The following is a 26,543-nucleotide window of genomic DNA, read 5'->3' as shown; positions in this document are numbered from 1 at the left end:
TCCCCAGATTGGAGCACACCACTCTCCTGGCACATGGATGTGGTCATCAACCCGGAAACTCTCTAAACTCCATAGTCTAGGAATTTTTTATGGAGGCTTCATCATATAAGCATAATTGATTAGTTAACTCAATCTCCAGTCCTTCTCCCTTCACTGGAGATTTAGGGGATGGCGGGAAGCTGAAAGTTCTAGCCCCCATCAAGAGTCAGCTCATTAGCATACAAAAAGACATTTTTATTATTTCCAGAGATTCCAAGGGTCTTAGAAGCTCTTACGTCAGGAATTGAGAACTAAGACCAAATGTTACAAGAAAAAATGCTCCTATCACCCCTATCACTCAGGAAACTACAAAGGTTTTAGAAGCACTTGTGCTAGGAACTAGTGACAAAGATCAAATATATATTTCTTATTATATCACAATATCACACATACAATAAAGGGTGGAGAACTCTTAGGGAAAAATATTTTCATTATTATTCCTTTACTGTCAAAATATTTGTGTTCTTTATGCCTTTATGAAATATTTCTGAGACTGCTGAGGCCAACAAATATAAATTGCATTTATTATGTAAAAATTAAGAATGGCTCAGGCTATATAATGGTAGTTGGATATAAGATGTGTTAAATTTCAGCTGCTAGAAGAGGTGGTTTTGAACTCAGTCACCCTTTGAGAGAAGACATACCAGCTCGCATGATTTCATCAACCAGGAGAATGTTCGTGGCAATCACTGTGCTGAGGAAAAAGATGACAGGATGAGTAAAGCCAAACAACTCACTCTTATCTTTTCCTCCTAAGCAACCTTTAGCTACTAAAGGTACCTTGTTCTTCAATGATGTTGGTGTGAGATTTTATGAAACAAAGCTATTCTAAGTACAAACATTACCCTTGTATTATTATTTCAATTCCTTCCTTGATAAAGTGGAAGCTGATTGTATATTCCAGCAAAACTGACCTCATTTTTAGCATATCATTTGATTTTTCCCACTATGCATATGGTACTATTTCAGTAAAGTTGCTTCTTTCCCTCCTCAAATAAATAATAGTAAGATTAACATTTCCTATAACTTACACTGTTAGAATTAAAATGTTAAAAGGAATGTAAAAGGATATGTTAGTCTTAATAACTGGATACCATGTTCTTTTCATACACTCAACCATTTTTCCACTGTAAAGTGGCAAAAATAATAGAAAAAATTTTTAATGTTATCAAATATGTCCTTAAAAGTCTTTTTATTAATACAAACTTACCAAGAATGAAGAAGTTGTTTTTTCACACAATAATTATCCCAAATTCCTGCATCTGCTGCTACCATTGGCTCGCCTGTAAAGTAAAAATAAACTATTTTAATACTACAGTCTTCATATATCCTGTTAATATTGGTGGTATATTCTAACAACATTTAATATACCACCAAACTACTATTGTCACGGTCACCAATGACCTCCATGTTGTCAAATTCAATGGTAGATTCTCAGGCCTCATCTATCAGTAGCACTTAACACAGCTGATCATACCCTTCCGACCACTTTTTTTTTTTTGGTTTTACTGAAATATAATAGACAATTAGTTGCTCGTATTTACATTGTACGATGAGTTTTTTTTCAATTATAGTTGGCATACAATAATATACCAGTTTCAGTTGTACAGCATAGTGATCAGAGATCCACATAATTCACAAAGCGATCACCTCACTAAATCTAGTAACCCTCTTCCCCCTTACATATTTATTAGAACATTAATACCCATCTTCTCCATGCTACAGGCTACATCTCCATGTCTATTCTGTAACTATCCATTGGTACCTCTTAATCCCTTTGCCTTTTTTTGCCGTCCCCCAACCTCATTCCCTTCTAGTAGCCCTCTAAATATTCTCTGTATCTATGAGTTTATTTCTGATTTTGTTATTGTTGTTTATTTTGTTCTTTATATTCCACATGTATGTGAAATTGATATTTCTTTCTATATCTGATCCATTTCATTCAACACAATACCCTCTAGGTCTATCAAAGTAATATCTTTTTCCATCCCCTTCCTTTTAGTCTGTGTCTTTTAATCTGAAGTGAGTCTCTTGTAGGTAACATATGTAGGGGGCTTGTTTTCTTATCCATTCAGCCACTCTATCTTTTGGTTGGAGCACTTAATTCTTTTCCATTTGAGGTAGTTGTTGATAGGAATGTAGTGATTATCATTCGTTATTCTTGTTTTTGATACACATTTTTTTCTTCTTAAAGAAGACCCTCAAACATTTCCTATAATACTGTAATACTTAATGCTGATAAATTCCCTTAGCTTATTTTTGTCTGGGAAGCTCTTTATCTGTCCCTCGACTCTAAATGATAGCTTTGCTGGATAAAGTATTCTTGATTGTAGATCCTGGGTTTTCATCATGTCAAATATTTTGTGCCAAGCCCTTCTGTACTTCATGGTTTCTTTTGTGAAATCAGCTGCCAGTCTTATGGGTGCTCCCTTATAGGTAACTGTTTTTCTCCTGCCACTTTTAAGATTCTTTGTATTTAATCTTTGGCATTTTAAATATGATGTGTCTTGGTGTGGGCCTCTTTGGGTTCCTGGTTTTTGGGACTCTCTGAGCTTCCTGGGGTTTTATGCCTATTTCCTTCACTAGGTGAGGGAAGTTTTCCATCAATATTCCTTCAAATAGCTCTTCAACATCTTTTTTTCCTTCTGGTACCCGTATGACATGAATATTTTTACATTTAATAGTGTCCCATAGGCTCCTTAAATTATTATGATAGTATTGGCTTCTTTTTTCCTGCCATTCTGTTTAAGTGTCCTTGGCTTCCCCATCCTCTATGTAGGTCATTCGAACTTCTTCTTTATTCACTCTGTTTATTATATTTAATATACTTTTCATCTCAGATAATGTGTTCTTCATTTCTGACTGGTTCCTTTTGATAATTGCCATTTCCATTTTTATGTTTTTTATCTCTTTGTTAAAGTTCTCACGTAGATGAATTCATCTATACTCCCCTAAGTTCATTGAGCATCTTTATAACCAGTGTTTTGAACTCTGCATCTGTTATGTTAGACTGCTTGACTCCATTATTCCTAGATCTCTGTTCTGTTCTCTCATATGCTTTCTGCATTTTTGTCTTCCCATTTTGGCTGCCTTTTTGTGTCTGTTTCTATGATTAAGCAAAGCTCCTAAGTCTCTTGGTCTTATTAGCATGGCTTTGTGTAGTAGGTGTCCAGTGGCACAGTCCTGAGAGGGGTTCAGATGCAGGCCAAGTTTAGCCTCACCCTGTGCCCCTTTGGGGCCACCCATTAAGATTCAGCAAGCAATCCACAGATGCTATGCTTAGAGTTGCCTCAAGAAACCATACCAGAAACCGAGGCCAGCTGCCACCAGTGTGAGCCTTGACACTGCTCAGCAAGGAGCACCAGACTCACTGAGGATACAATTGGCTGTAGCTTGGGTGGGGCCGTGAGTTGGGGAAGGCAGAGTTTCAGGGAATCCTCTGGGCAGAGCAACCTCTTATCCAGTTTGGTGATATCTCAGCTATGGCCACACTGTGTCTGCACACTGGGAAGGGGGAAGGCTCAACAGAGGAGCAATGGATATACCACCAGCACTTCTGCCCAGGAGAAAACCTTGCCTCTGGCCCACACTCCGACAACTCAGTCTCCCCCTATAAGTCCCTGGTGTCCCTTGAGCAGCTGACCAGGTGCTGGTGCTCAAAGCAAGCAGATCTGTCACCGTGAAAGTCTACTCACGGACACAGCCCCTTTAAGGGGTGTCTGCAGCTGCTGGCTGCCACTGCGGTAGCCTCTGTCCCACTCAGCCATTCAGGACCGAGCAGCCTCACATCTTCGCCCCCTCCTACCTTCTACAGTTGCAGGGTGATTAATTATTTCTCTCTCTAGTTGTAGTGCTTCTGCTCGTCTAGATCCCCAGCAACTTTCCTTGCTGTTTGCTCTGTGTTTCTGTCACAACTTTGATTTGGTTGCAAGAGGGATGAACAAAGCCTCTAGCATCTATGCCATTTCTTCCTCGTCTCCCTGACCACTCTTTCTTCACTTGTCTTCCAGGACACCGTGCTCACCTGGTTGTTACTTTTGCACTAGTGGCTCTTCTTCTGTCTACTTTGCTGGTTCTTCCTCTTCTTCCCTGAGCTCTTACTGTTGGAGTACTAAAGGCTCAGTCCTGGATTCTTCTTTTCTCTCTCTACACTCATTCCCTAGGTGATCTCATTCAGTCTTCTGGATTTAAACTGTAAACAATCTGATGACTCTGACTTTTTTTATCTCCAACTCAGACCTCGTTCTTGAGCTCCAGACTCATATATCCAACTATCTATTTTACTTGAAAGTCTACAGATACTTCAAACTTAACTTTGCCAAAACTCAGTGCTGATCTCCCTATCACCACAACTACTTTTCCCACAATCGTCTCCAATGCAGTTAATGGGAATTCCAACCTCCCAGTTGTTCAGTTAACTCATCTCCACAGAATAGCCAGTGATCCTTTTAAACATAATTAGACCATGTCACACCTCTGCTCAAAATTGATCCCTATTCCACTATAATAAAAGTCAAACTCCTTAGACTGGCACATATGCTCCTGCATGATCGGATCTTCTATTATCTCTCTCACTTCCTTCCTTCTCCTGAAAAATATCAGACGTGGTTTATCTACTGGCCGTTCCCTCTGCCTAGGATACTTTCTCCAGTACCCCACGTGGTTAACTTTCACACTTCCTTTGATTTTTTTTCAATAGACATATTCTCAATGAGGCCTATCCCAACCATTCTGTTTAAATTGAAATCCCTTCCCCACCCTACTATGCAAGCATTCACACAATCATCCTTACTGTTCTTTTATTCCTTCATAGAATTTATTACTTTTACTGCTTAACCTTTCCCACTACAACATAAGCTCACAAGGGAAGAAATTTTTGTCTGTTTTGCTCTATGTGAATTCCAAGAGTCAAACAACAAGCACTCAATGGCTATTTCTTAAATGAATTAATACTGTCATTTAAGAAGTTCAAAAGTAAACTAAAGGTACCCAAAATTTAAATATTAAAGTCACTCAAACCTCTACCCTTTAAGTTCTGGGTCACTATAGCATAATCACTTTTTTTATTAAGCTGCTAATTTTTCTTTACTTTCTTACCTGTATTCAAATCTATGCCAACAGGTTGTTTTGATTCTGAATGCTCAGTCTGAACTTTTACCAGTGTATCCTGTAGGTCATAACCAGAATTCTGAGCAAGAACCTTTAGAAATAAAAACAATAATAAATATATATGTGGAATACCTTCACATGTATGTTTGAATATTAAATGTAAAAAATAAGGCACTATTCTCTAGTCTTGTGAAAACATATCCATAATAATCATCTCTTTTTGAAGAATTTCACACTTGATCTAAATAAAATTATTTTGTGTATCTAGTATTTTTTATATTTACTTAAACATTTTCCCTATGCACATCACACTAAATTCTGAGGACATTAAGAGTCCTCACCCCGCTAGATTACTTTCCCTTCTTGCAAAAGATTTTAAAAACAATACATGGAAAGTAGATTGGTATTCGTGTTTCCTCTAGCTCTTCTAGCCACACATCTTCTAGTTTTTCCCGGGCACCTGCAAAAGGAAGCTTGCATATTTGCAGCATCTTTGTGCACCTCATCAACATGAGGAGAGTCATGACCTGTGGTAACAAGGATAAAGATACCTGCACTCCAACTCAGGTATAATTCCAAGTGGTCCCAAACCAACAGCTGATGAGTAAAAAAGTATCAAAAAATACATACTGGGCTTACTAATTTGTGTCAACTACAGGATCATTTCTTACTAACTGCTGCTTTGGGAAAGAAAAAAATAGATTTCTGATTCACAAAGATTCTATAAGTTATGAATAATTTTAAAAGCAATTATCAAAGAGACTTTGCTAGCATTGTTAGTAATGTTTTAATTTGTGGTAATAGCATATTTGAAACAGTTTTTCTGTGTTTCTAAGTGGTTCAAAACCAGATTAAGGCAAAGGAAAGAGAATGGTAGTTCTCTGTCCTTCTGTTGATACGTGGAAAAAATCTGGTTTCTCTCCTTTTCTAGAAATTCTAATGACAATGGAATGCAAACTAGCATTTGAGAATGCTAGACAGCCTGAAGTTCTTACTTTCCACAATGTAAAGTGATAATACTTTGGATACCACCAACAAAATAAAGGTCTACCTTAAAATCTAATTAAATGTAAGTTCTAAACTTTGTCATTATGATGAGTTAATCATGAAGCATTTTTGAAGGAAATTTTTGGAGTTACTTCAACTTTTAAAACTCAGAGAATAAAGCGAGGGGCTAATCTGGCTATTACATTAAATTCCTATAAGGATTCTGAGCCGTTATCCCCAAAGTTTCTCGCTATAGCTGTAAAATATCTTAGACAAAATTGTTTGAGGAAATGCAAATACTTGTACTCTGTTGTTAGATAATATAGGCAATTTATAATTAAACACTTATGTTGAATCTATTGTTCTTTGGCTAGTGGAATAGTTGTACCTTAGGAATAATGAGTAAGGCATCAGCAAAAGCTTGAACTCCAAGACGAGCTCTTCCTTTTATACTGTGCTTGTACGTACCAAGAGCTTCAGCTATTGCCACTTCAACTGCACCAGCTCCTGGAACCACACAACCTAGTGGAGAGGAAAAAAAAGATTGATAAAACATGCCATATAGGAAAAATATGTAAAAATCAATTATTTCTATATATTAACAACTAATAATCAGAAATTGAAATTTTTTAAATATCATGTATGATAGGATAAAAATACATAAAATACAAAGGATAAATCTGAGGGAAAAAAGATGTGCAAAACAAACATACTAAAACTTACAAAATACTGCTGAAATAGATTCAAGAAGACCCAAATAAAGATACACCATGACTCAATATTGTTAAGATTTCAATAATTCCCAAACCGATCTATAAATTCAGTGAAATTCCAATCAAAATCCCAGCCGTGTTTTTGGTAGAAACTGGCCGATTCTAAAATTCATATGGAAATGTAAAGGACTTAAAATAACCAAAAAAACTTGAAAAAGAACAAAATGGAAGGATTAACATTACTGATTTCAAGACCTATAAAGTTACAATAATCAAGATAGTGATATTAACAATGAGATAGACAAACAGATTAATGGAACGAAATAAAGAACCTAGAAATAGAACCACACAAATACAGACAACTGATTTTCCACAAAGATACAAAGGTAACTTAGTGAAAGGACAGTCTTTTTAACAAATAGAGCTGGAACAATTTGATACCTACATGCAAAAAAAAAAACAACAACAACAACAACTTAGGTCCATACTTTGCACCAAATACAAAAGTTAAGTTTAAATGAATCTTAGACTAAATGTAAAACCTAAGACTATAATACTTCTAAAAGAAACACAGAAGAAAATCTTTGTGAACCCAGGGCTAAGTAAAGATTTCTTAGATACCACACCAAAAGCATAATCTATGATAGAAAATATTGGTAAATTAGACTTCATCAAAATTAAGAACTTCTCTTTGAAAGACACTGCTAAAAGAATAACCAAACAAGCCACAGAGGAGAAAATATTTGCAGATTGTATATCTGAAAAAATACTGTATCTAGAATATAAAAAGAACTCTCAAACTCAACAATAAGAAAACAACTCAATTTTTTAAAAGGGCAGAAGATTTGAACAGAAACCTCGCCAAAGGTATGTGAATAGCAAACAAGCACACGCAAAGATGTTCAACATCAATGATCACTAGAAAATTGCAAATTAAAAACCACAGTATGGTTTTTCAAATTTTAGAATGGCTAAAATTAAAACGACTGACCATATCAAGTATGGGAGAGGATGCAGAACAACTGGAACACTCATACACTACTGATGGGAATATAAAATGGTACTTGGCAAACAGTTTGACAGTTTCTAAAAAGTTAAGCACATACATTCCATAGCCATTGAATCCCTAGGCATTTACCCAAAAGAAATGAGAGCATAAGTCTATATAGCAGCTTTATTTGTAATAGCCAAGAACTGTAAATAACCAAATGTCCATCAACAGGTGAATTGGTAAACAAATGTAGTATATTCATACAGTAAAATACTATTTAGCAATAAAATGGAATGAATGACTAATAAGTATAACATCAATTAATTTATTTTTTTTCTGAGTAAAAGAAGCCAAACCAAAAAAGGTACATACTGCATTATTCTATTCATATAAAATAGAAAATGAAAATTAATCTATAGCAACAGAAAGTAGACTGGTGGTTGCCTGAATCTAGGGTGACTGAGAGAGACAGGAAGGAAAGATTGCCAATAAGCAATAAGGTAACTTTTTGGAGTGCTAGATATGTTCATTATCTTGATTAAGGGGATAGTTTCATGGTTGTACACTTTAAATATGTGTCAATTATACCTCGATAAATTATTTTTTAAAAAACAAAGTTTAAGGGATTTTAAAAAGTAGTATTTTCTATGTATTCTAAATTCTAAGTATCAGGTTGAACTACCAAAGGCTACATTCCTAAACAAGATGTATGTTTATCTTGTTAAAAAAAAAAAATGCTGCTAGCTTTTATTAAAAGTGACTCAAAAAAAAAAAGAGGCAGTGATTCTTATAGAAAGCCCCGTATTTTTCAACTTAGGAACTGATGTGTATTCTCCTTTTCAATAATAAAACCTATATAATTGATTGTATCTCTTTATATTCTGACAGCTTAAATATGTATAATGACTATTATATTTGCTATACAGTATTTATATTCTTTTTTCCTACGATCTAATTTTCAATTTCAGCTTTTATTTTATCATTATTTCACATCTACATTTTTGCTTATCAGATACATCTGACCTATTATTTATAAAGTTTATTACTCTATTTTTTTGAAATATAATTCACATGCAGCCTTTTAAAGTATATTTTCAGTAGTTTTTAGTATAGTCACATGCTTCTACAACCATCATCCCTATTTAATTCTAGAACATTTAAAAGAAAAAAAAACTTGTACTCATTAGCAATCATTCCCCACTTCCACCTCTCCCAGCCTCTGGCAACCTTTCCTGGATATTTCATATAAATGGAATCACATAATACATGGCCTTCTATGTCTGAGTTCTTTCACTTAGCATAACATTTTCAAGGTCAACTGTGTTGTCTCATACATCAGTATTTATTCCTTTTTGTAGTCAAATAATACTCTATTGTATGGATATATCACATTTTATTTATCCATTCATTAGCTAATGAATATTTGGATTGATTCCATTGTTTAGCTATCATGAATAATGCTTCTGTAAACATTTGTACACAAGCTTTTCGTGTGGACATATGTTTTCAACTCTCTTGTGTATATATACCTAAGAGTTATCTGCTGGGTCATACAGTAACCAACTATGTTTAACTTTCTGAGGAACTGCGTGTTTTCCAATGGTATGTATGAGGGTTCCAATTTCTCCACATCTTTGACAACGTTTACTATTCTCCAGCTTTTTGACTATAGCTATCTTAATGTGAAATGGTATCTCTTTGTGGTTTAGATTTTCATTTTCCTAATGACTAATGATGTTAAGCATCCTTTCCTGTGATTATTCTATTTTAAAAATGTTTTTATTATCTATCCTAACTCCTTTTAGCTCATTATAAATTATCAATAAATAATAAATGCTAATATTTTTTCCTAATATTTCTTTAAATTGCACTACACCTAAGGTAATGAAATGAGTTCTAAGATATGAAAGTTTTTTCATGGTTTTAAAAATAAAAAATAATACGACAGCATTAAATTAAGTGCATTTTTATTTCATAAACATAAGATAAATAAAAGGTCAGCAAACCATTAAGCTATTCCAGGAAAAACTTTCACAATCCAAACTATAAACTGTCCAAAGTGAAATGAGAGAACAGTCATAACTCTTATTTTTAAAATATTATATATGCCATGATAGATTTATCACCACTTTAAAAATACAAGAGGATCATATCCATCACAAAAAAAGAGCTTACCATCTTCAATGGCATTTTTGATGGCACGAAGTCCATCCCTTACAGCATCCTTGATTTGTGTGAGAGTATGCTTATTTGGTCCCTTCACCAATAAGGTGACAGAGCGAGGGTTAATACAGTCCTCAATAAAAGTAAACTTTTCTTCACCCTAAAGGATAATACAAGAAGATATAACTTTAATAAGCAATGTCATTATGAAATCAAGACTTTTAGTTTGTAATAATAGAATCCAATCTTCATGTGAATTTTTTTGTCATGTATAACTAAATATATGTTAAAATCAGTTAAATTCTATTTAAACTCTTAAAAAATATTTAGGTAAATAAATTGTAAAATCTATCTTGTGAATTATTCAGACCTCAAAATGTAAAACCTGAATTAAAAGGTTTAGTATTAAAAAAAAAAAAGGGTTTACTGTTCACTTTACAACTATTTCCCCCAGAAATACTCACTAATGTATACTCATGTACAAGACCAGCATGTCCCAAGCAATCTATATTGAGGTCTTCAAGAGAATTCACAGCCATTCCTCCACAAGCAAGAGAGAGTCTGAAATTACATATATGTCAACATAGCTTTGGCTATGGAAAACATAAAGACTAATTTCTTAAAGGTGAAAAGATATCTAACACAAAGACTGCATTGTCACTGTATCGCATTGTTTTTAAAATCTGTTTCAGGAAGGTGAGAACCTTCCTTGTATTTCAACAAAGTTCTGAGGTTGGTTAACAATCTTGACTTTTGACAGCTCCATTATTTACTGAAATTAAAAACAAAATTCGGAACTTGTATGCTGCTGTTTTGCTCACAGTGTTTATATGTAAGCTAAAAGGAATACGCATGGGATAATTTCAATTCAATCTGTTAATAAACTTAGGATATATAATTATCTGCAAGCTTACCTTTCCATATTTCTTCTTTTTGCTCTGCGAAGAGCTACTATACCATGTTTTGCAAGCACATCTAAGGAAAATGGATCAATTCCCTATAATCAAATTAGCACAAAAGTTACAAGCATGTTTTAAGCCAATAGTTCTAAAACTTTTTGATCTCAGCAACGCTTTATACTCTTAAAAATTGTTAAGCACCCAAAGTTTTTGTTCATGTGAGCTGTATCTATAATAGTTACCATATTATAAATTGAAAAAACTTTAAAGTATTAATCCATTTAATATAACAATAAACCCATTTTACATTAACATAAATAACATTTTTTAATGAAAATTTACTATAGTTTCCTAAACCAAAAATTATATATAGTGAGAGTAATGGTACTGTTTTATATCTTTGCAAATCTTTTTAATGTCTGTCTTATGACAGCTGAATTCTCATATCTGCTTCTGCATTCAATTTGGTGCAATATGTTGTTTTGATTAAAGTATAAAAAGAAAACCTGGTCTCACAGAGATATGTATTGAGAAAGGGAGGAATATTTTAATAGCCTTTTCAGATAAATGTGGATATTATTCTTTGATACTATACCAAAACTAAACAAGTAGTTTCAATGTAAAATATATAACCATATCAATGAACTTTCCATACTCTCTCACATTAAAATCCATTTGTCTGTCTTGTACTTTGAATTGATTATTTACCCATGCATAATTTTGTTAAATAATGAATTTTTAGTCAGAGAATGTTGGTTCACTAAGTTAGGCAGAGCTTCCAAATGTTGACACATATCATAGTTATGTAATATCAAAAATATCACCTTTGCTAATATCATCGTTAATATTATCAGAAAGTATTTTACATTTTGGAAAGCTGTCAGACTCATGGTGGCAGACACAAGTTTTCCAAAATTCTAATTTTTGTTTGAAGGCTCAAATGTTATCACTGGCAACAAATATCGTCAGTTGTTTTCCTTCAAATGACAAGACTGCTGCATTCGTTTTTGAGAAAAATCTACCAAATACCCATGTCTAAGTAAAGATACTTTGTCAGTCATTCTTCAAGCAAAACTGGAAGTCTATGAAAAAAGTAACTAGTTTAGCTTGCAACTCAATTATACAAGAGCTTTCCTTCGAGATATTAAATTAAGTGTTTTTTAAGGCATTTCTTTTGACATGACACAGAAGTGCTTTGTGCATAGTTCACATTTTACAAAAGGATACATATTTAAGGATCAAAATTTAATAAAATTAATAAATTTTACCAATTCATCAAGACAGTCTTAAACAAAACTGCCTTTTTTTATTAACTGCCAGTGTGTGGTAGAGTGGCAATAAAGAATATGATGACTACCAGCATAATTTGTTGCTTTTGCTTTGATTTTACTAAGGCATCAGCAGTTTTATCTATCATTGCTTTTGCATCATCATTGCAAATTTCAACACAACATAAAAGGCATTATTATTAATATTATGAAAATAGTTTTGACCTCATGAACTCCCTAAAATGGTCTTAGGGACTCCTACGGGTTCTCAGACCATACTTTGAGAAACACTGAAGAACATTTACAAATAGTTAAAATATAAGCTTTCTTTCTCACCTTTTGATTAATGACAACAAAGCCTTTGTTGGACTGAGCACAGACTTTGTCTTTCAGGTCTATTATTTTTTGTACTCTATCTTCAATAAATTTTCTTTCAGCTTTTACCAATTTTTCTTTTTCTTTTGCAGTCTTATAAAAGAAACCAGAGCTCACCTCTCTAAAAGATTAATAAAAACGAGCTAGTAAAGGCAATGGGGGTAGAGGAAAAGGTAGCGAGTTTACACTAAACATTTAGGAAGGAAGAAAGAGATTTAAAAAACTTTTAGAAAAAAACAATTTTAAAGGTTATAAATAGTAAACGATATACATACGTTTTTTCATATTCTAGTGATACATTGCAAGTAAGGATAAATACATCTTCTACTCGCTTCTTCATATCTGGATGACGAGCGCCATGATCCAAAACCAATCCTCTGATCAATCTATTAAAAACATGTAATGTTTCTTACTTTGAATATACACTCTATTGGTATAAAATTAGAATTATACTCTTAAAGTTGTAACAGAACTGCCAGAGCACACACTGTTTCCTTGTATCAACTTTAACCCTAACACATAATTAGTCAAATTAGAAAAGAGAATCTACTTTAACACATTGTGATTAAGTCACAGTGAAATGTCAACCTAAAATTATTCTCTAAATTTTGTTGCTCAAACATACAACACAGCTGATCAAGTAATGAAAGATAAGCACATAATTAGTTTCTTAGAAATATTTGTTCAAAATAATTATATAGAACGACTAAAAATTGCTAACCTAAATGTCCAACAATAGGGCATTGTCCAAAAAATAATGACCCAACTATTTCACAGTCATGACAACTATTTAATAACATGAAAAAATATTTACAGGGGTAGCTGATAAGAACAAAATGACAAATTGCATATAAAATATAACTATTCTTTTTAAAAATAAGCACCTTGGCATTGAAAAGAAAAGAATGGAAGGAAACGAAGAATGGGGTTACACTTGGATGGTCAGGAATACAGATAATGGGGGGCAGTCTTTTTTCCTGTTTTCCAAATGTTCTTTTAAGAGTAAATATTTTTATAACTCTTAAAAATTCATTTATGCCCAATTAGGGAATGCATTTCTACTTATGAATCTTTCATAACCAAATTATTTTTTAAATAGTTAAATATAAGAAAGTTTTCAAAATTTTAATCTAACTACATTAATCCAACTCCTAACTTAATGTGAAGATATTTTATTTAGAAAGAAACAAATTATATGTTGACTATTCTCCACTCTTCAAGTCTCCTTTCCTCTTCCCCTGATTCACTCTCAGCAAAAGACCTTGCTTTTTGGAGAAATAAGAAACACTGTCCCATTCTTACCTCCACCAATCTACCTACACTTGAACCTGAACTTCCTATTACTACACATGAACTGTCCATGCTCCTCTCTAAGGATAACTCCTCCAGTCGTGTACTGTATTCCACTTCCTCTCTCTGATCCTGCATCGCCCCTGTTTCCCCACATCAATTCTTTCTGCCTACAGGAGAATTCTCATCAGGATACAAACTTGCCATAATAATTCCCATCTTCAAAACAAAGGATTCTCCTCCTTCAACCCCATCCCATATTCCCTTCTGGTACTGCCTGATTTCTAGCTAAACTCCTCTGAGTTGTCTTCATTTGCATCCTCCACTGCTTCTCTAACCATTCTCTATTCAATCTGACTTTCACTCCTACCTCTTTACTGAATCAGTTTTCATTAAAGCTACCAAAAAACTAAATGTTTTCCAAATCTAGTGGTCAATTCTCAGTTCACAACAACTTGCTCAAACTTTCAGCAGCATATGACATACCTGATTATTCTCTCCTTCTTGAAATCCTTTCTTCTTTTCATTTCTGGAACACTAGTCTCTCTTGGCTTTCCTCCTCTCTCATTGACCACTCTTTCTCAGTCTCCTTTGCTGAATGTTCCTCCTCTTCTCAATTCCAAACACTGTTCCTAAACCTTAAACGTCCTCTTTTCTCTACTTATATTTACTTCCCAGGCGATCTCATTAACTCTCGTAGCTTTAAGTCATCTGTACACTGATGACTTCCAAATATATATTTGCAGTCCAGACTACTATTCTGAACTCCAGACACATCTAACTCCCTACTCAACATTTTCACATGGATCCCTAATAGGCATCTAAAATATAACATTCCCCAAACTGAACTCTTGATTTATTTCCCCAAACCTGCTTCCAGTCTTCTCCATCTCAGGAAATGGCACCTCCACTTCTCCAGCTGCTCATGCAAAAACCCGAGACATCTTTGACTCCTCTGTTTCTGTCACGTTCTATGTTGAACCATCAACAACAAATCCTATTGCTCCCTCTGTCTATATCCTGATCTAAACCATTTTCATTACTTATCTGTATATCAACAGATTCCTAACTGGTCTCCTACTTCTGCCCTTGCACCTCCCACCCACGGTATATTCCCCACACAATAATCACAGAGAGATTTTTGAAATATAAATCAAGAACTTGTCCTCAGCAATGGTAGGCTAATTTGGACCAACCATACTACCAAAAACTATGCTAGGTTAAAAAAAAGAAACCTTAAAAACACTGGAGAGCTATAAAAATAGTAAAGAGCTCCAAAATAATTTTCTTTTCAAAACTGAAAAGATAACAGGAACTCTAAGAGGTAAATAGACAACTGCAGGCACTATTATCATAAAGTCATATGACAATTCAGGCAAATCTGAACTTTTATTTCAATGACTTCACAATGAGAGGGGGATAGAATTAAAAGTTCAGGGATATCTAAGGTAGAAAGTCTAATAGAAGGTCCTCTTCACATTAAGCAGGAACCCCAAAAGGCTACATAATTAAGAGTATAAACCAGAAGGATGAACTAGAAGCAAGCAGCCCTCATATGGACTAGCAGTTAGAATTCACAACTAGATAGTCCCAAAGAGCTTCAGGCTTTGGATTTAATTTAAAATAGTCTCTGGGCTCCTTGCAGCAGCAAATTCAAATCCTTTGTGCAGAAAGGCAACTTCATCCTACGTCTCAAATTATTTCTACAAATACATTTTTCAAATATGATGAATGGCAGACATGGGAACAAAGTATGCTGAGTGAGAACCAGCAAAAAACAATACACACCATTAATAGACAAGCCAAAACTTTAAATATTATAATTATCAGACATGAGCTACACGTTTAAATAAATAAAAAGGTAAGTTTGTTTTCCTATGTAGGGCATAGGAAAACATAAATAGTGACATGGCAAACTTAAGAAGGAACCAAACAGAACTTCTATAAATAATATACACACACATATCAAAAATAAATAAAGTATTTACAGATGAAATATGATATCTGGATTTGCTTCAAAATAATCCAGATTTGGGGCAAGGAAGAAGAAAGAGGAATATATAAAAGACAATAAGATTGGCCATATACTGCAAGTAGATAAAGATGAGTATATGTGAGTTCACATAAAGACAGGTATGAGTTCACTATTCTATTCTCTACTTGAATATATCTTTAGAATTTTCCTTAATAGAAAGTTTCAAATGAGTTAAGTCCAAAATCAACAAGATTCTACAGACTTTGAGCACATACATCCTCAGATAATGTTAATTGTCTTCCCTATCTCATCTTTCTGGCCTCATCACCTTACTATTTTTCCCTCTGAGTCTATTCCAGGCACAATGGAACACCCCAGCACACTTCTGCCTCAGAGCCTCTTCAACTATTGTTCTCTCTACCTAGAACACTCTTCTTCTAGATATTCACATGGCTAGCTCCCTTATTTCTTCAGAGACCTCCTTAGCTCTCTAGTTTAGTTTCTTATCACAATGATCTTCCTTAGCTACTCTAAAATCACATGCATGCTCGCACACTGTTACTCTAGCCTCTTCAAAGAATTTAATATTACTTGTTTACTATCTCCTTCATCTAGAAATGTAAACTTCTCGGAGAAAGGAATTCTGTTTTGTTTACCTTTCATTCCTAGCACCTAAAACAGTGACTGGCTCTAGTAAGTATCTAATTAATATATGCTAAATGAATAGATTGATGTTTAATAAAAGTAACCAATGAAATTAAAGAAAGACTATCTAAAGATAACTATATATTCTAGAATACATATATTCTAAAAGTTTATATAATTTACTTTGTATCTGTTTCTGATTTGTGCTTCATCTCCACGATTTCTACCATGAAGAGATCAATAGGATAACCTGGTCTTCTAATAGCCAAAACAGAATCCACCACAGCCTAGAAGAGAAGTGAATGAGAAGAGTAAATTTTAGTGGTCTACTAAAAGAAACCACTGGCCCAAGTAATCTATCACCAGACTAAACAGATAAAGAGTTCAGGCTCTAAAACATAGCACGAGGCCAAAGAGTGCCACTTTGTCATGGACACTAATAACCAATGCCAACAGATATTTTTGAGCCTAAAGGGACTTCATAGATCATCATGTCCAAACGCTTAATTTTACAGTTATGAAAACTAAGACAAGACTTTAAAGAGTTACGATCTTAAAACAAAGTCTAAATGATAGTAGCAGAGCCAGCACTAGTATTCAAGTCTCTGACTCCCAAGCCACTGCTCTTTCTACTATACCAACACTACTCAAACTTTTCCACCAAAGGACACCTTAATGGAAAAGAAGGAAATATAATCTAAGAGAAGAGCTCAAATTCGCTGGCTATAACAATATGAAATTCTTGTCTTGTGTTTACCATGAAAAGTTTCCATGTCATGCTATTTATATATATATATAAATATAGATATATATATATTTATATATATATATATATATATATATATATATGTTTGTTTCAATGTTAAAATAATGCTTTTCCCCAAACCATAAAGTAAAATTGACACTCCAGAAAGCTGTGTCTCCTTTATTCTGCCATACGGTCCCAGGGATAGGCAATTTGAGAAGCACAGAACAAGACACCCTAGTGCTTAACTCAGAAAGTAATATAAAAGTAACTGACTACAGAAATTAAGTGCTATGGTAAAACCATCCTAAAATATGAATAAAGCAAAAAAAAAAAAAAACTGTATCTTAGAAAAGTTTACTTGAGGTAACATGATATTTGGTTTTGGAGCCTAATAGGTCATAAGGACAAAAACTACTGAAGAGTGAGAGTATCAGAGTTTCCATAACTCCAAAAGAGAATGAGGGCCCTAACCAGACAGCATGAAGATTGTACACCACTTGATATACGTATTCCAACAGCAGAAAATACAGCAGAGTCTTTATTTGGACTCTGCTTAGTAAGAAACTGTCTTAATATGAATTCCCAAGTAGGTTTTCCTATGGGTAAGCAGGATGGACCAGAAATAACTCAGGTGTTCCAATACATTTGGTATTTGTTTCTCAAAGTAAGATAGCATTCTAATTTATATGTCAATGTCTTGTGAATTTGTTTATAAACTCATCATTCCTGATCAACTAATATATTCGAGTTTCAGAAACTGCGAAGCTAAGAAACAATGGTATCACCAAACTATAGCCACTTGATAAAAGGCTTCCCAAAATACATAATCTTGCCCTTATATTATATATGTTATACCTTCAGAAGTAAACAAAATAAATATGCATTTCCCAAATGTATCATCTATCAAATCAATCATGCTTCATTAAAGTAGTAACCTTAACTACGAAGCACGATGCCAAAACAACTTCCCCATGTGTCACTTCACATAATAAATATGGACCTGTATAGCACCCCAACATCTTCCACAGAGGATGATCTGCAGGCAGCCAAGCCCCTCTCAACTTTCAGGTTAACTTTAAAAAAAGCTTAATATGAAACTTTTGAAAACTTATACATACTTTTCTGACCAATAAAATCTAGTCTATAAGTAAGCCTATAAATATTTGTCCTTCATATTTTATTTTACTTTCTAAAGAACCACATGTAATAATTGATTATCTCATAGGAAAAAGTGTCACGTTATACTCTTTCTTGAATGCAAAAGTTTAATCACATACCTCTGTTAAAACATCAGCCAGTTCAGCATGAACTTTAGTTTGTAGAGATGTTCTAGCCACGTCTAAGAGAATTTCTCTTTTCATCTCTTTTTTAATTTTAACTTCTTCCAAAACTTCAAGCGCTTTTTTCTTTGCAGCTTCAAATCCTTCAGCTATTATTCTAGGATGCAGGCCCTATTAAACAACATTAAACTATAAGTTATAAAGTAATTCATCCAAATTAAAAGTAACCATCCTCTCCTATTAATAGGTATGTCTGAAAAAAGTAATATGACATCAATGCCACTAAATATAAGTGTATGTATATAATCTATAACGTAATTTTTCAGTGCTTCATATTTCAAACAATCTCAAACTTACAGAAAAATTGTAAGTCCAATATAAAAACCTACAAAATCCTTCACATTTCTGAAAATTATGACACACTGTTGTGTGGTATCCTTCTGAATAGGGACACAAAACAAGAGTCCTTTTAATGTAGAGGAAAAGAAACAGCACTGATTTGGAGAAAAGTGGCAGTCACCAGTTCCACCAAATGTTCAAAATTAATATCATAGGAATGAGACAAAGAGACATCATATGCCTCCTGATGTGATGCATTAAGAACGCTACAGCACTTCTATAGTATTCTTGCCAATACCTGCGTCTAATCATGAGGAAACAGACAAATCCAGATTGAGGGATTTTCTACAAAATAATTGGTCTGTACTCTAAAAATAGCAATGTCATGAAACACAAAGATGGTTCAGGAACTATTCCAGCTTAAAAGAGACTAAAGAGATATGACAACTGAATGCATAAGCTTAGATTTTCTTTTGCTATAAAGGACACTGTTGAGACAAGTGATAAAATTTGAATAAAATGAATAAAATTTCAGATTAGATATTAGCACTATATCAATATATGAATGTTAATATTAATTTTCTGTTTTTGATCACTACACCATATTATATAATCCCTTCACTTTAAAAAATATACACTGATAAATTTTTAGACCATCATGTCTGCAACTTATTCTTATATCATTCAGAAAAAAATGTGGACATTACTACATATACATAAACACATACACATATATATTTATTTATCTGAGAGAGAAAAATATTAAAAAAAAAATAATAAAGTACTGTTTATCCTGAAAATAAAGCTAGAACTAGGTCTATTTATTCCCTTCCTCCATTCCTTTACATCAATCCTATAACAATTTCTAAAAGTTGACATTTGAGCATTTGTGCCAGGCACTATTCTAAAGAGCTTTACATGTATTACTGTAGTCCTCTCAACAGTATGAAATAGATTTTATTATTCTTGTTTCACGGATGAGGAAATTGAGGCTTAAAAGGATAATGTAATTTTCCTTAGATCACTGTCCTAATAAGAGGTGGAGCCAGGATTTAAAGCCTGACTCCAGAGCCTGTTACAAACCATTTTCGAAACATTTCCTTGGTCTAGGACCTCACAATTTCTCATCCAAACTGCTCTAAAAACTCCCAGTCTTGACTCCCTTAAAACTGTCCCCCAAATATTTAAAATGCCAATCTGACCATATCGCTCATTAGTATATTAATACCAATTATTCTTCTTGGTTAGTATATAACGTGCCCTCTGTGATCTGGCATCTACCTACTTCTCCAGCCTATTTACTGTCCACATCACTTTAAACTCCACCAACACAAAATTTCTTGTAGCTCTACACACATACTGCATTTCTTTTCTTCCCTGTGCCTTTGTTCATGTTGTTCCTTCTGCCTGAAATGCCATTCTTCTTACTCCTCATTCTTTCATCCGGTTCACTCCTCATCCTAAAAATTTAGCCCAGGCCTTGTTTCCTTCAGAAAGTACTTCCTGACTACCTCTCTCCTCAGTGTTTCCATCATATCCTGTGCCTAGCTCTATCGATATGCCACAGTTTCATAATTATGTCATTATCTGTCAGTATCTCCCCCTTTCTGAACTTCTTTCTTCCTGATACAACCCTAATTTTATTTAGATATCTCTCTTCTTCCAGTGTTTCAGAAGAAGCTGACCCTATCCCTAGCTCAAGGGGTGGATCCTGATTAGATTAAGTAAATTCCCCTAAAAACCGTTATGTTTGGGATGGACATGAGACCAAAGTTGGCCCAATCACATAAAGGAAGGACTTATATTCCATAGTTGGGTGAATGGTTCTCTCTTGCCTTCTCCTACTGAGTGTTACTAAGGGAAGCAGGTAGCCCTGATTTCCTCAGTCTTACATTCATAATAGAAATAAGCCTTATGATGAAACAGCATTGTAAGTGGAAGAGCTAAGAGATCTGGGTACTTGATAACTGATTGAATCTTTTTAATCAACCAGCCCTGGAAGCCTGACATATCTCTCTACGTTCTGTTATGGGAGATAATTTCTTTATTGTTTAAATTACTTTTAGTCAAGTTTCCACTGCTTCCAGCCAAAAGCATCCTAACTAAAATAAGTTGCAGGTACTGAATTAATAGACAATTCCCAATACTAAATGAAACACAAAGAAGTAATAATTTTAACACTTTTCCAGGTTATGCTTTGCTGTAATGGCCCTTGAAAGAGAGGAAAAATTCAAATACTTAATTAAAGAAGACAGATAAGTAATGCCAAGGAAAGAATATTGATTGAACAAAGCCATAGTGGTAGAAATGTTTGTGATGATTTTGGAGGGTAGTGAATGAAGGAGTGTGGCTAGAGTAGATGATTTATAAAGGTGCGTAAATTCACGTTGTGAAAAGCCTTCACTAATTTTTCACCAATTTTTTTTAAAACTATAATTTGGTTTCAACTTTATCAGTGATGGTGCCTTTCTTAGGCCATTAATCATGAGTACATTGGTATTTTTTACCTTGTTATATATCATAAATATTTCATTTTAAAAAGAGATATGTAATTCCAATAAAAGGCATTATTTTGGCAAAAAAAAGTTCATTATTATTTTCATTTATAATTGTCTAAAAAAATCTTGATAAATATTGACTTTGCCTTCTGAAATTAAACCATTTTATAAGGGGAAGAAAACAACTTTCCACTCAAAATAAAGTACCACATGAATGTGAATTCTATAAAATTCTAATACCTCAGAAATGTAAAGATCAGCTTGTTTTAGTAACTCCCCAATAATTAGAACATTTGAAGTAGTACCATCGCCTGTAATATCATCCTGGGCTGTTGCTACCTTTGCTATCAAGGAAGCTGTTGGGTGTTGAATTTGCTAGAAAAAGCAAGAAACAGATTATAAGAGAGAGAATGAGATAAAGAACTAGTCCACCAAAAACAAGATAACCTAAGAGTCAATAGTAAAATTAAGAAATGAAATGTTTTATTCTACAAGTTCACAAGTTTTATATTGATACTTGATAAATGGCAAGACCAAAAGTTAAAAATTGAGAACTAATGAAGTTTGAGCATTGTATAAAAGTGTCTTTGCTTCAGAATGCAATGACATTTCCAAATTTAGATTAAATCCTTCAATCTCAAAGATGAATATATTTACTAAAATTGCACAGGATTTTTTTTTATTTTTCCATGATTACAAAGAACATAATGCAGGGCCTTTAAAAGATGTAACTAATTTGAAAGCATCCTTAAGCTATTAACTGGACTATACAAAGATTTGAAAACACCCAAAAATATTTTTTAGCAAGGTTTAATTCAAAAGCATAACTCATGACTGCAGTAGTTAGCTGACAGCCTTGGTTTACATATATACAAATTGTACTATGTTCTCAGTTAAAGCTTATTAAGGTTTATTAAAGTCAGCAGCATCAACTCACCATCTCATGGAGCAATACATTGCCATCTTTGGTGAGTTTGATGTCACCTGAACCAGAAACAAGCCTGTCCAGAAAAAAAGTGACGTTACCAATTTCATATGGCAAAAGTCAAGCAAGACACTTCCAGTGCTTGCCACTTAACTATCTTTAATATAGGGAACTGAGCCTGGAAAACTTCCATTGTACCATGAGGAAATACCATGGTAATTACCACCATCCGCAGCCCACAGAATCACTTCTCCCAAGATAAACTGCTATGGTAATTTCATTCCGCATGGAGTGTTTATGAGGTTAAGAGTAGCTGATGAGCTATGAACAGTGGTTTGATCAAGAAGAGTACTTGGAAGTCTACAAATCACAAATTTGTGAATTTCCTGCAGGTTTTTTATTTTGGTGAAATGTTACCATTCATTCACTCAACTCAGTTTCTTCTCTCATCTCTCACATTTATTAGATCAAATTCTGTCAATTTTGTATCCAAAATGTCTCTTGAATCTCCCTTCTTCTCTCCATTTCTACTGTCATCATCACCTGTAGTCTGGATTATTAGCATCCAGATATCTCTAAATTTAAATCTACTCTCCATATTACACTATCTTTCTAAAAGGCAATGTGACTCAGCCATTTCCCTGACCAAAAATCTTTCAACGATTTTCATGTTCTCCATCACCTTCAAGGAAAAATCCAAACTATTTAGGAAGGGAATAGCTGACATCTCCCAGTCTGGTTTTTGTCTATTTTTCCTGTCTACCAAACGAGATCTTGTGGAAAAATCTTGTGGTTCTCTTAATACATCATGTTTGTTTTTGTTTCAGTTGGATTTACACCATTGAGCTATCTTGTTCCTGAACCTGCTCTGTCTAGATGACCTTTACTCCCTTCGGCAATTGGTGAACTCAAACACACCTTTCAAGCTTCTAATCAAAAATCATCCATGGAAGTCCTAGCCATAGCAATCAGACAAGAAAAAGAAACGAAAATTGATAGTCAGTAAAGTAAGACACAAAAGTAATATTCAGAAATCAATTGCATTTTTATACACCAACAATGAACTATCAGAAAGAGAAATTAAGAAAATAATCCCATTTACAATTGCATTAAATACCTAGGAATAAAATACCTAGGAATAAATTTAAAGAGGGAAAAGACCTGTACTCAGAAAACTATAAGACATTGAAGAAAGAAACTGAAGAAAATACAAATAAATGGAAGCACATACCATGCTTATGGATAAGAAGTCACATCATTAAAATGTCCATAATACCCAAAGCAATCTACAGATTAATAAAACCCCTATCAAAATACCAATGGCATTTTTCATGGAACTAGAGCAAATAATCCTAAAATTTATATGGAACCACAAAAGTCCTCAAACAGCCAAAGCAATCTTAAGAAACAAGGAAAAAGTTGGAGGTGTCATGCTACCTGATATCAAACTAAACCATAAGACTATAGTAATCAAAACAGCATGGTACTGGATTGAAACAGACACATAGATCAATGGAACAGAATAGAGAGCCCAGAAATAAACCTATGCCTATATGGTCAATGAATCTATGATGAAAGAGGCAAGAACATACAAAGGAGGAAAGACAGTCCCTTCAATAAACCATGTTGGGAAAACTGGACAGATATGTGCAAAAAAATGAAACTAGACCACTTTCTTATACCATACACAAAAATAAATTCAAAATGGATTAAAGCCTTAAATTTAAGACCTGAAACCATAAAACTTCTAGAAGAAAACATAGGCAGTAAACTCTCTGAAATTGCTCTTAGCAAAATTTTTGTGGATATATCTCCTCAGGCAAGGGAAACAAACAAAAAACAAATGGAACTACATCAAACTAAAAGTTTTGCACAGCAAAGGAAACTATCAACAAAACAAAAAATACAACCCACTGAATGGGAGAAGATACTCCCCGATGACACATCTGATAAGGGGTTAATATCCAAAATGTATAAAGAATGTATACAACTTAACACCCCCCAAAAAAAATCCGATTAAAAAATGGGCAGAGGACCTCAAAAGACATTTCTCCAGAGAACATATAGATGGCCAATAACATATGAACAGATGCTCAGCATCACTAATCATCAGAGAAATGCAAACTAAAATCACAATGAGATACCACCTCACACCTGTCAGAATGGCTAGCATCAATAAATCAACAAACAACAAGTGTTGGTGAGGATGTGGAGAAAAGGGAATCCTCATGCACTGTTGGTGGGACTGTAAATTGGCACAGCCACTATGGAAAACAGTATGGAAGTTCCTCAAAAAAAACCTAAAAATAGAACTACCATACCAGAGGGTAGGGGGGAGGGAGAGGTAGACGGGGTAAAGGGGGTCGAATATGTGGTGACAGAAAGAAATCTAACTATGGGAAGTGAACACACTATGTAACTATATATATGCCTTACTGTTAAAATGTACAGCTGAAACTTATTGGATTTCATTAACCGATGTCACCGTAAAAATAATTAATTTGAATAAATAAATAAATATAGAACTACCAGGTGACCCAGCAATTCCACTTCTGAGTATTTATCTGAAGAAATCCAGAACACTAATTCAAAACGATATATGCACTACTATGTTCATTGCAGCACAACAGCCAAGATATGAAAGCAATCTACGGTTCGTCGATAGATGAATGGATAAAGAAGATGTGGTACATATATACGATGGGACATTATTCAGCCATAAAAAAATGAAATCTTACAGTTTGCAACAACATGGATGGACCTAGAGGATATCATGCTAAGCGAAATAAGTCAAAGACAAATGCCTCATAATTTCACTTATTGTGGAATCTAAAAAGAGAAGCGAACAAAACAGAAACACACTCATAGATCCAGAAAATAAATTGAGTTTGCCAGATTGGGGTGGGGGTAGTTGGAGGAAAGGATGAAAAAGGTGAAAGGGATTAAGAAGTACAAACTGCCAGCTATAAAAATAGTCACAGGGTTGTAAAGTACAGCATAGAGAATATACTCAATAATATTATAATACTATATATGATGTCAGACAGGTACCAAACAGGGTGATCACTTCATAAGGTATCTAAATGTCTAATCACTATGTTGCACACCTGAAAACTAATGTCAACTGTGAAAGAAAAATAAATTTTAAAAAATAAATATCATTCCACTATTTTAATTGGGAAAAGACAAAAAAAAAATCCTGTTATTTTAGAAGTTTTTCTTCTCCCTTCTCCCATCAATAATTAGTCCCTTTCCTCAGTATAACTACGTGTATGTGTGCGTGTATATTTGTATACACACACACACACACACACAAATTAGGACATTTATTTCTACGAAATCTCAAGAACTGAAACTATATTGGTCATCTCTGGGTTCCTAGCATCCCTATTAGTACATAAGTGCCCTTTTACACTATTATTATTTTGCTCATTCCTCTGAGACTCTCCTTTTACACCATTTTGCCCTCACTAGCCTCTTCCTCTCACTCTCTTGAGGAAAATAATGACGCTAAATGAATATATGCGGAAAGGATGGACAGATGTAAAGAACCATAGTCACAGAGCATCCAAAAGACTTGTTTAAGGACTCACAGCTAGGAGGGCAACTTGGATTTGAACCCTAGCCAGCCAGGATCCAAAGCCTGTACCTTCTCCACTATAACACGCTACCAAAAAAAAAAAAAAACCGAAATGTATATAGTGTTAAATAGCAGGGGATGTAGATGGCTCATTTCATTTGAAATACTACATTAACTAATTGCATATGAACCTTAATGAAAATTGGTGGGGCGGACTTGGGGGTGCGAAGAGACCAAATTCACTCGTGGGACCTTTTCCTCGGGAAGGCTTTTCTCCTCCTCCCCCATCAGGCTAGAGAGAACCTCAGAGCAGGTATGCGAGTGGGGGAAACCAAGTCCACCAAGTTGTCTATATCGCTCCAATCCCTTCGCGGAACGTTTGCCTCAAAGCGCATCGCCGACACCCAACAACCCCCCCGGCGCCCTAACCGCAGCTCCAACGGCCGTCTCACATTTTCATGGTGCCCTTAGGACCCAAATTGGTCCGCAACACATCCTGCAGCCCTCGGGCGGCGCATATATTGACGGCCAAGGCAGCCTGGGCACGCGCAACCTCAGCCTTGGAGTTTATCGCCTTTATCGCAGCCATAGCCCAACGGATGAAGGAGATACCTAACCGACAAAAACAGTCTGAGCCACGATTCGGAGGGAAACCCCGGCGCCGTGGCTCACGCTCCGGAGCCTCAGCCAATCCCCGGGCAGACAGGAAGTGACGTCAA

At 34.5% G+C, this 26,543-nt stretch overlaps 1 protein-coding gene across 5 annotated transcripts; it reads right to left on the bottom strand.

The window, feature by feature from the left end:
• Positions 1-213: 213 nt before the first annotated feature.
• CCT6B (chaperonin containing TCP1 subunit 6B) lies at positions 214-26,508 on the bottom strand. Of its 5 annotated transcripts, none has more exons than XM_039885977.1 (14): positions 26,277-26,507; positions 22,257-22,320; positions 21,560-21,694; positions 18,480-18,653; positions 16,638-16,741; positions 12,820-12,930; positions 12,506-12,665; positions 10,917-10,999; positions 10,467-10,563; positions 10,015-10,162; positions 6,524-6,657; positions 5,137-5,239; positions 1,250-1,322; positions 214-733 (listed from the first exon to the last, which is right to left on the bottom strand). In XM_039885977.1, exons 1-14 carry the CDS (start codon positions 26,411-26,413, stop codon positions 661-663), a joined length of 1,596 nt encoding a protein of 531 aa, XP_039741911.1. In that variant the 5' UTR covers positions 26,414-26,507; the 3' UTR covers positions 214-660. The 5 variants fall into 5 exon arrangements, 4 of the variants coding, with proteins under 4 accessions (XP_039741911.1, XP_039741913.1, XP_039741912.1 ...); XM_039885979.1 differs by having other exon boundaries at positions 26,399-26,478; XM_039885978.1 differs by lacking the exon at positions 21,560-21,694.
• Positions 26,509-26,543: the final 35 nt, after the last annotated feature.

This window comes from Pteropus medius, unplaced genomic scaffold (genome assembly GCF_902729225.1).
Source record: "Pteropus medius unplaced genomic scaffold, Ma_sr-lr_union100, whole genome shotgun sequence".
Lineage (NCBI taxonomy): Eukaryota > Metazoa > Chordata > Mammalia > Chiroptera > Pteropodidae > Pteropus > Pteropus medius.
This window is presented reverse-complemented; position numbering and strand designations above follow the sequence as displayed.

Coding starts and splice junctions, on each gene's coding strand:
- CCT6B (XM_039885977.1), bottom strand. CDS start 26,413: ATGGCTGCGATAAAGGCGATAAACTCCAAGGCTGAGGTTGCGCGTGCC. Junction 10,163..10,466: donor TTGTACATGAGTATACATTA/GTGAGTATTTCT, acceptor ATTATCCTTTAG/GGTGAAGAAAAGTTTACTTT. Junction 6,658..10,014: donor CAAAAATGCCATTGAAGATG/GTAAGCTCTTTT, acceptor CCTCTCCACTAG/GTTGTGTGGTTCCAGGAGCT.